At 35.3% G+C, this 11,507-nt stretch overlaps 1 protein-coding gene across 1 annotated transcript; it reads right to left on the bottom strand.

Moving 5' to 3' along the window:
- Positions 1 to 6,986: 6,986 nt before the first annotated feature.
- Positions 6,987 to 8,901, bottom strand: LOC117631171 (transcription factor MYB93-like). Its single transcript, XM_034364169.1, has 3 exons — positions 8,284 to 8,901; positions 8,059 to 8,188; positions 6,987 to 7,796 (listed from the first exon to the last, which is right to left on the bottom strand). Exons 1-3 carry the CDS (start codon positions 8,414 to 8,416, stop codon positions 7,028 to 7,030), a joined length of 1,032 nt encoding a protein of 343 aa, XP_034220060.1. The 5' UTR covers positions 8,417 to 8,901; the 3' UTR covers positions 6,987 to 7,027.
- Between the last annotated feature and the right edge of the window lie 2,606 nt (positions 8,902 to 11,507).

Here is an 11,507-nt window from a genome sequence, read left to right as displayed (position 1 = left end):
CTCCATAATTCCTTATTTAAATGGGATTGAGAGTTCTCTTTATTTAATTGGCCTTTAATAGGGATGCAAATATAATGCAACATTTTCATGATATGAAATCTCGTCAGCAACAATTGTAGGTTAATTATAATATTATTTTTAATTAATTATGAATAACATTAGTATTATTTAAATTATAAGGATATTTAGCTATCTTTTTCTCTTTTTTTTTTCTTTTTTTTTTTTGGTTGAGCTTTTAGTCTTTAAAAATTGCATCTCCGCTGAAAAATTTCTAAGTCCGCTAGTGACCACCATGAGAGACGGAGGAGCCATCACAATCTTTGCTATTTAAAGGAACTCACCCTCATTGTAAATGGGACATGATGATGTACTTTCACTTTCTCTCAAACGTTCTCATGCCTCTTGTAAAAGCACTTCCACTGGTGCTCATTTGCCAAGTCAAAAGGGAGTCTAGGCTTGGAACAAGCCCCATAGCAATGAAAGGCAATCTGGACAAAAATGGGCCCCATTTACTCAGGCCAGCTCAAAGGCAAGAATTGCTTAAGCTGCTGCTTAGGTTTGTTGATCTCATGTTGATGTCAGCGTGACATTAGCAACAAATTTATATACCCAAAAAAAAAAAAAAATTTCAAATTCAGATTCAGATTTTTTTTCTTCTTCTATAAATACCTACTCATGTTCTTCACTTCCCACACTAAAACTCCATTCAAATTCTTCTCTTCATATCTCATATAAATAGTGTTTGCGTGTACTTGACATGACAATGGGTGGAAAAGCAAAAAAAAAAAAAAAGGTAGGGGAGTGTAGCTCAACTATGATGTGATGGGGGACGAGCAAAGCAGTTCCAGTGGAGAATTAAGCAACTAGGGGAGTGTAGAGATGGTGAGTAATGGGGAATAGGTGGAGAGATGCAAGTGGAGACGAGACGAGAGAGAAAGAAGGGGGAAGGGGGTAGAAGAAAGAAAGACAAAAAGTTGAACCACCATGAGAGACAGAGGAGCCATCACAGTCTTTGCCTATTTAAAGGAACTCACCCTCATTGTAAACGGGACATGATGATGTACTTTCACTTTCTCTCAAATGCTCTCATGCCTCTTATAAAAGCACTTCCATTGGTGCTCATTTGCCAGGGCAAAAGGGAGTCTAGGATTGGAACAAGCCCCATAGCAATGAAAGGCAGTCTGGACAAAAATGGGGACCGTTTACTCAGGCCAGCCCAAATGCAAGAATTGCTTGAGCTGCTACTTGGGTTTGATGATCTCATATTGATGTCAGCATGACATCAGCAACCAATTTAAATACCAAAAAAAAAAAGAAGGAAAAAAATCAAATTCATATTTTTTTTTTCTTCTATAAATACCTACCCATGTTATTCACTTCCCACACTCAAATTATTCTCTTCATATCTCATATAAATAGTGTTTACATGTACTTGACATGACAATGGGTGGAAAAGCAAAATTTAAAAAAAAGGTAGGGGAGTGTAGCTCAACTATGATGTGATGGGGGACGAGCAAAGCAGTTCCAGTGGAGAATTAAGCAACTAAGGGAGTGTAGGGATGGTGAGTAATGAGGAATAGGTGGAGAGATACAAGAGGAGACGAGACGAGAGAGAAAGGAGGGGGAATGGGGTAGAAGAAAGAAAGACAAAAAGTTGAACCACCATGAGAGACGGAAGAGCCATCACATCTTTGCCAATTTAAAGGAACTCATCCTCATTGTAAAAGGGACATGATGATGTATTCACTTTCTTTCAAAGGCTCTCATGCCTCTTGTAAGCGCACTTTCACCGGTGCTTATTTGTCAGGACAAAAGGAAGCCTAAGTTTAGAACAAGCCCCCCAACAATGAAGGGCAGTCCAGACAAAAAGGGGCCCCACTTACCTAGGCCAGCCCAAAGACAAGAATTGCTTGAGCTACTGTTTGAATTTGCTGACGTCAGCGACCAATTTAAATACCAAAAACAAAAAAAGGAAAAAAAAAACCAAAAAATTCAGAATTTTTGTTCTTCAATAAATACCTAGTCATGTTCTTCACTTCCCATACCAAAGCACCATACAAATTCCTCTCCTCATATCTCATATGAATAGTGTTTGCCTTTACTTGCCATGACAATAGGTGGAAAAGTATAATAAAAAAAGGATAGAGAAGTCACCATGGCACCATGTGTGGAAGTGCTCTAACTTGTAAGCCAATTATCATAGTGAAAAATCCAATACAACTCAATGTGTACGTAACCCAACTTCGTGAAGCACGATACATCGTGTGCATTCTTAGTGTAATAGTACGGTCATATCTTGTTAACCCTAATTTTGAAAATCAATTAAATGATGTATTTTTTTAAATCTAGTTTGTATTAGATTAGCACTTTTGATTTTGGGATTTGCGAATCGAAGTTGGATATGTGCGAATCAAGATTGGAGATGTACGATTTGAGATTCAGTGAGGGTGAAGAAGTAGATGACAAACACCAGAGGGCGATAGAGCCATTAGATAGCATCCCCGAGCTTCAGAGCGGAGGTTTCTGTTGTGATATCGCTTCAGTCAAGAAATGGGCTTTGGGCTTACTTTTAGAATGGACAATCTTCTTTTTATTATTCCATTTGGCTATATTTTATAGAATTTTCGTGCATTCTATATAGCAGTTTGACTAATCTTAATTGGGCCTAATAGAAAGCACTTTGTGTAGTAGTGTTATGGTGACGATTCATTTCTTATAATTACTATCTTAATTGTGCCTAATTGGGTAAAATAAAATATACATATTGTCTGTTGAACTACTTACTTAATATTTGTCCTTAAACTGTGTAGTTCAAGTAGTTAAGAGTAGTTATCCTTACATCCGAAGTTGCCTACCCTAAACGTTACTTGGGTAGAATTTTATATTTCAAAGCCTTGTGCTTCTTTAGGCCCCAAATTGGGCCCTTGTTAGGAAGTACAACATAAAATCGAATCAAATAGTATATCAAGTCCTTTGAAGAATACTCTAACAATTATATTTCCTGCATCAACCATCAAAATCCACCCTCCCTACCCAAATATGTTATGAACAAATAATTTGATGAATTTAATTTTTACTCAATCACATTTAAGGATTGAACTTATTTCATATTTTCAATGAGTTCGTATTTCTTCTACAACCGTTGTCGTAAGATTTGAAATCATAACCTCCTCCAATAAAGGGAAGCAAACACATATCATTGCATTGGCCTGTATTGCATGTATATATACATTGGATCATGTCTCCTTAAACATTTTTTAATATCAGCTATAAAAAGGCAATGATCAACAAAAGATTGGCGTCCAAGAAAAAGAAAACATGAATTAGTCATCATTCAAGTAAAAGAATTAGGTGGTAAGTTTTTTGGCTTCATGTTTTTAAAGTATGACCTACGGACATATATTATATCTAATTAATTAGCAATGAGATGTTGCTTTTGACAAGCATAAACAATGTTGACTTTAATGCTTCCACCCTTTTTTTTCCACAACGGCTCAAAATTTAGCTAACAGATCAACTAGACCATATGATGTTGATTGTGCCGACACGGCATCCATTATTCTTTTAGTGGTGGAGAAATTGGCTCAATTTAATTAGTGATGTTAATAGATCAGTTAACTGTAAACATTACAGTCAAATCCTTGTTAGAAAAGTAACCTTGATGTATATGTTTGCTCAATTTAATTGTGGCATGTTTCTTACTGTTTCTTAGATGCTATTAAAAATTCGATCCCAAAAAAAAAAAGAAGGTATTAAAAACATTTTTAACAACTAAAAATGTTTTAAACAGTATTTGACAGAAAAACTAGAGTGTTTCTGAGTTATAAAAGTACTTTCTAGAGAAGTGTTTTTTTAGTAAGCATTTGGATTTGTAATAAAAATCTCCGCTTGCTTCTAATAAAAGAGCTTCTAAAAGAGCACTTATAGGCAGAAGGACTTTTTACAAAAACCTGTCTCAAATGCGCCCAATACCTTAGCCAGTGATGTAAGCGAGTTTTTTTTCCCTTCACTATTAATGAAATCGATAGTTTTGACCAAAAAATAAAGCTAGGAAATCTATAGTTCTACATTGCCTTCTTTTACATGAGAAATGATCATTGTACGGATATATTTAATTAATTCTAATGATTTCTCACCTAAAAAGATTACCATGATAATTACCGTTAACTGCTGTTGTTATTATGTTGACATTAATATATAGATATCTTGAAGGCTAAGGCAGAAGCTAGAAGGCTAGGGTGAGTCATTTTAATCCACCAAGTGTACTCCTCGTACGTATTCAATTAGGAAAATAGATACAGGATTATGCATTAATTAATGAGATTTAATTCAAGTACAAAATCTTTTCAAACCTAACTCTGATGGGAGAGGCTAGCTTATGCATACCCCGAATGGTGATGAAACCTATATAGCCGCCAAGACCATGGTCCTATGCTTTAGGTGATACAAGGAGTTAGTTACATGCAACTTTTTCAAGCGAAACCTTTATTTAGGCAATACTTTAACTTGATACATATGCGTATTTGTTTATCTTGGCGCATTCACTCAAGACTTTCTATGCAAATATGAAAGTAAAACTTATGGGATATATATACATATACAGTTCTTCTTTTATACGGACATCCGAACGTTATTATAGTGTAAACATCGTTGTAAATGAGGAAGAAAGTAAAGAGGATAGTAGAAAATACATGACATACAGTAATAACATCCGGATTTCTTCAACTTCAAGCTTAACTTTAAGGGTGAGTTCTTAACAAAATGAATCTTGAGTAATGTGCTAGTGTGTACGAGTCTGGATCAAATACTGGTCAACCTTAACCTACTAACTTCGAGTCTTGAGTAAAATAATATGAAATGGATCCTTGATAACACCAATTTGATCGAATATTATTGATTGATAGTCTCGGCCCCTACAAAATGTCAAATTTTGGCTTTAGCAATTTGGCCCCCATCCCATCGAGCCCGAGTCCGCCACTACTATTACCTTTGAGTTGTGTTATCATGCCATTTTAAAAGGGTGACAACTTGTTAAGATTAACATTCTCGAAAGGAAAAATAATAAATTCAGGTTTACCTCTTCAAACTAATTATTTATTATCTGCAGTCCATCATTTTATTTTTCTATAAATAAAAACTAAATTTTATAAGTAAAACCCGATGACTAGAAATCAACTCATCAATTTTTATAAGTAGGGTTTAGCTAGCTCCAATCGCCATCCCTATCAAAAGACAAAATATATACATAGTCCTGGGTATGTAAGCCAATGAAACCTTGGAGTTATGGTAGCAGCCTGTCCAATATCATAATTCCGAAAACTCTTTTGTGCCCCGGAAGTCCTAACCACTCGGGTCCCTCTCTTATCATTGAGATTCCATGAATTATCGTCACCGCCTTGACCTAACATCTTGGTCAAACTTTCTCTTCTCTCTCTCTCTATTAAAAGAGAAATTGCCTAAAAAAGAACTTCTGTGTTGAAAACAAGAAGGAAACTTAGATCAGATTCCTAGCTATATAAGAGTGGTTGAAGGCTGCCCAGTTCGAAATTTTTGGTCAATCTCTATAGCTTTATCTTGACGTATTCGGACAAGTTCACAAATTGCATTTCAAATGCATGGAATTAAGCTATGAAATGTATGTTTCTCTGCACGGTCCTCATCCTTTTCCTTGTTATCTTCTATTCATGGGAGAGAAATCATGGAATGTTGGCTTTTTTTTTTCCTTTTTTCTAACCGATGGGATGTGAGACAAGACTCGTAAAAAATGAAATTTACATCCAATATCGGGTTGGGGTGACATAAAGTTAGACTTTAGGTCCCAATTAATCATTTGAAAAGTACATTACATTCCTACAGTTTGTAAGTATTTAATTCCACATTTCTAACATTTTTCTTTTAAAATGCAGTGGAAAAATACAATGGCAACACTACCACTATAATGTGATATGTGTCTTACCCGTGACGACATGATTTGACCACCGTAAAACTGTGGTTTTTACTAGCATTAGCCACGGATTCAACAATATCTAATATCGTCATAGTTCAAACCAAACAAAACGAAATGCCTCTCATTTCCTTTACAAAAAAAAAAAAAAAAAAAGGGGGGATGAATATGAAGAGAAAAAAAAAAGGAGAATTAAAAAGCCCTCTCGTAATCTTTAAAAGAAATAAACATGTTTAATTTTGTTGGACATGCCTAAACCTAATTAATTTGTCGGCGCACCCAAGCAGTACCCCACACGTTTGAGCACCCACACAACGTATTTCTGACAGTTTCCACAGCACCATGGATGGCTGCTGTTTGTGGTTGTGTTTTGTTTTTCTTTTACCGGATAAAATTAGAAGTTTGTTGGTTCTAAATAGAATGAATCTTTTTGAAATATATGTAACTCACACTTCAACTGGTGGCTGTACAATTGGTGTACCCAACTGGTTCTGGATTCAAGCTCCCATGGTACTCGTGTGTGTGAGTTTTTTCTATAATATCCTTTTTAACTTTGGCTCAAAAAAATAAATAAATAAATAAAGAGGGGTTATGGATAGAGGTTGATATCAAATACAGATTAATATTGTTCAAATTATAAACACAAAGGAGCAAATTGAAATATTTATCAACTTCCTATGTTGTTCAATTAATATTGGCCTGCATATCCCTATAAATTATTATATGCCATGCATATGCATGTAGTGAGATTTCAAAGCATTAGGTGATAATAAAGATGATGGTGATGATGATGATGATATGATAATAATAATATTAATTAATCTGCAGGAATGTTGGTTTGGTTCGGTTTCTTTTCTCCAATTGGGAAAACATGTAATTAAATATTAATTAATCAGCTACTAAAACAGATTCCTCTTGCATGAGACCTCAGAACGATTAATTATACATATAATTAAACGATTAATTATACATATAATTAACGAAGAGTATACACATATATAAATATATATTATCAGAAAGTACACATAAATAGTAAGTGATCATGCAATTAGAAGCCTTTAGCACACATCTCTACCTAATTAATTAAGCAATCTCATTGAAAAAAGAGTCCTCAAGAAGAAGCTCAGACCAAGCCGAATTAGCCACTCCTCCAAAGCTTGAAGTACTGCAAGCATCTCCCATGGTGTTGCTTATCGAAGTCTCTGCCACCGGAGGAGCCATAGAAGTAGGAGATGGAGTGGTGTTTGAAGAAGAAGGAATGTTCCATGGATTGTTGGGAGAGTTTTGCCCTTGGCTCAAAACTACAGCAAATTGATCTTCAGCTTGGTTAACCATGTCCTTGTTGTTGTTCAGTGAAGGTGTTTGATAGGTTTGCAAGTCAGGCAAATGAGAGAAAGGGATTGAATTATGATCTTGGACTGATTCGAAATTAGCTCCAGGATATTGTGGTGGGTTTTGATCCAACTGATATGAACAGAGAGAGCTCAAAAGATTGATGGTCTCCATGTCAGTGATATCATTTAGGTTGCTTGGGGTACCAGCTCCAAAGGAATTATTAGCAGGAGGAGGTTGGAGGAGACATTGTAGGTATTGGAGCCTAGCCATTTGAGCTGCTTCTGCTTGTAGTCTCACAGCTTGTTCATCCCAAGATGGGTGGCCTCCATGGTCCAGGAGCTCTTTCAAATTGACAAGAGCTAGAAGATGAGGCAAGCTAGAGAAGATATCGGTCCGAGGCCGGTGAGTCATCGGATCAAAACCCATCTGAATCAGCTTCTTCTTCAAATGGGTGTTCCAGAAATTTTTTATTTCATTATCCGTCCGACCGGGTAGGTGACTTGCAATTGCTGACCATCTTGTCAAGAACCAAAACAAAGAAGGGTAAGTTTATACATACATCAAGCAACATGTATTTTTTTTATAATAATAAAAATGGATATATTTTCTTGCTAGATACCATATATTAGAAGAATAATCTACCTAATAATGATCTTGATTGACCAACAATATATACTGTCTCAACATATACAACGTTGTAGAGGATCTGATTGAGTAATAATATATGCCACAATATATAAAATAATTAAGTTTGTGAAAAAAAATAATATGAAGCCTACTTGTTGCCAAGGATGGAATGGAGGTTCAGAATTGTTTGTTCTTCTTCTTGAGAAAACTTCCCTCTCTTTATATCTGGCCTAAGGTAGTTTGTCCATCGTAACCTGCAACTCTTGCCGCATCTGTTTAAGCCTGAAATTATTTCAAGAAAAAAAAAAACATAACCCAGTTAAGAGAGAGAGAGAGAGAGAGAGAGTTTTATATTGTGTACATGAGAGGATCAGTACCTGCAAGTTTTGGAAGGGCTCTCCAGCTTCCATGGCCATTTTTCTGAATGTAATTCATGAGCTTTTGATCTTCTTCAGGGGTCCAGGGACCTTTCTTGAGGCCACTCTCATCACAACAAGGAGACCTTCCCATTTTCTTTACCTAAGAAGATTTGGTTGCCTCCCTCCAATCCAACCATTGATAACTCACCACTCTATTTATATACACCATCTTCTTGTCGCCTCCAATCACATCGAGGCTGACTGACGTGCTAGTCTCCTATTTGCTAGCAAAACAACTACACCCTTTTTCTCCTTGAAATGACAAATTTACCCTTCTCTGTGCTTCATAACTCACTCGACATTATTTTCGTCTTGACACTCTGTCTTGATATTGTGTTGATTAATCATAAGTGGACCATGGTTTTTTTTTAAATTTATTTTTAATTTTCATTTTTTCGTGGGGGGTATATGGCCCCACTGCAGACATATAGCGACTAAAACAGTGGTGATAGAATTGCCATAAATAAAAAAAAACATTACTCGTCAATGATGAGGATTTTATAATTCGTAGTGTGCTTGATTCACCAAAGCTTGCTTTGATAGTCTTGGGCTACGACAAATTGGAAAATGTCACATGAGCAGGTTATAGCTTGAGCACCATTAATCTTGGAATATATTTTGATCATGTATAGTGCTGCGGCTCTCCCCTTCCTTGAATTATATTTTGAAAAAAGACATATATATATATATATATATATATATATACATCAAGCAAAAAAACAACTTTATATATTTGTATTTAATCTATGAGGAAACATAAAAAAAAAAAAAACGAAAAGAAGCAATGAGCCCACATATCATAATATCCATTTAGTGTATTTATCACTAAGTTCCGACTACTTTCACTAATAATATACAGAGTTTGATCTCTCGCATTTGGTCAGCCTAATATGACTATCCAATTTCTTCCATTTTTGCTTCTTAACAGTCAAATCAGGAACCCTATCTAAGTGTGGGAAATGGAGAAAAGAAAAGGAAAACAATAGAAAAGAAAGGGGTGAGCAAATTTATGAAATTAATGTATTATTATAAGTGGCTGAGTAGCTAGAAGTCAGCAACAGGGAACAGGTGGCACGTCATCGGTGGTTGGAGGAACTCATTCCATGCACGCAACGAAGAAGAAGGCCCTTATTTCGTCATTGATTGCAGTGCATGGAATGGAACTTGTCATAATAATTATAAACTCACGTATAATTAAAAAAGAAGGAATTAAATTAATGGGGGCCCTCTCATTTCTGAAATATTTGGCCAGCTTACGCATGAGCTCAACTCAAATATATACCCACTCTCCTATCCATTTGCCTTCACCACCTCTCTCTCTCTCTCTCTCTCTCTCTCTCACTTTCTCACTTTCTCACCTGAAAACAAGAAAAAACCAAAGCTAATTATTAAAAGGGGTTTAAGTACTACTTTAGTCCCACTTAGATCACGTTGGCCCAGATTAGCTACTAAGTTTTTTGGTGTCTTTAATTCATTTTTATCTTATTTTATTGCTGGGACAATGGATAGCTTGCAAGCTCCAGCCAGGTTGTGCGAATAGATTAAAAAAGAAGTTATACAGAACCATAATTAGGTGAATTATTCTTCATTATTGGGATAGGTTAGGATATAATGTAAAAGAAAGAAACTGAATTGAAAATGTTAAGATGGAAGATAACAAGAAATAAAAGAAATATATAGATATGGGATATATGTTAACTTATGCTATGGTTAAAGTACTCAATCGGTTTAATTAAATGCATTTTCATTTTCATTTTCGAGATGGATAAGGTCAGGAGAGTTTTATTTATTTATTTATTTATTTATGATAAACGATAGAATATTGATGTGAAGAAACTAATACAATATATACAATATAATTTTACCCATTTGAAAAATATTGTCAAACATAGCCTAAGTACTTGTCTACCATAATTAATGGTATCACCCACTGACATAAAGTTTTGGACCAACTAATGAGCCATATGCATGTGGTAACAAAAAGATAATTCCAAAATCGGATAAGAAACTTAATTATGAATGTTTATTTCCTAATTTTGAGATATTAATATGCCTAAACCCTGAAAAAATAAAATATGTCTTAATATGCCTAAGTTAAGGTTCATATATATAATTTTATTAAGACATATTTTATTTTTTCATCACACCATTTTTAACTGTTATTTTAAACTATTCATATTGGAAACCCTAACCTCCTCTTTAAAAAAAAAAAAGGAGCATTTTTACTCACCACTTTAATCCAGGATGTATGCTCACTACCATTCTTAACACTTGACATGTGTTCATAAGTATAATCATGGTTACATAAATCAAAGTAAAAAATTAATCATGGTTATGCCTATGAATACGTGTCAAGTATTAAGAAAAGTTGTGAGCATACACATTTAGTTAAAGTAGTGAGCAATAATATTTTCTAGAAAAAAAAAAAACCTCTCTAGCAGCACATACCTTAAAGGGGAAGGAGGTGATTGTTCCTTCTCCTCCCATCTCCCCTCTTCCTCCCCTCCTCTCTGCTTTGATACACAAATCCTCCTCCCCTCCCAAATTTTTCCCTCTCTTGTTCTATCATCTCCTTCCCACCCCACCTCACCTCCCCTCCCCTCCCTTCTTACCCACCCATCCCCTCACCTTCCCTCTCTTCTCTCTCTTTTTTTGTTGCAAATATAGAGTTCGGGCTTTTGATTTGCTTGGGGACAACGTGGCTGCCTTTGTTGGTTTTACTAGGTCGTTTTGTAGATCTCGAGTTTCCAGCTCTTGATTTAGTTCGTGTGTTTTAGTTTTTGTTTGTAACAAGTGCATCAATCCTTTTTGAGTTTGTTGTGTGTTTGTAGTCTCTTCTTGTAATTTTTTACTTGTGAGAGTTTAAAGATTTTAGTTTGCAGTTGTAGTTCTGTGCGTTGTGGTCTATGCTTGACTTTTGCAATCTTGCAACTTTTTTTTGGGGATTTATTTGGCCCTTTGTGGCTATGTGTGGAGGTACAATTGTGCGCCTGAGGTTGCCGGTGGAGTTCTCTGTATGTGGATTAACCCTTTATAGTTATTGTGGTTCTATATTTGTAATAACATTGTGTGGTTATCTGTATTTATACTGACTTTGTGTTTGAATTAAAAATGCAATCTATCTTCTTTATCTATATAAAAAAAAACCGTGTCCATACTAAATAATATCGAAATAGCTGACT

This window comes from Prunus dulcis, chromosome 6 (assembly GCF_902201215.1).
Source record: "Prunus dulcis chromosome 6, ALMONDv2, whole genome shotgun sequence".
Taxonomy (NCBI): domain Eukaryota; kingdom Viridiplantae; phylum Streptophyta; class Magnoliopsida; order Rosales; family Rosaceae; genus Prunus; species Prunus dulcis.
This window is presented reverse-complemented; position numbering and strand designations above follow the sequence as displayed.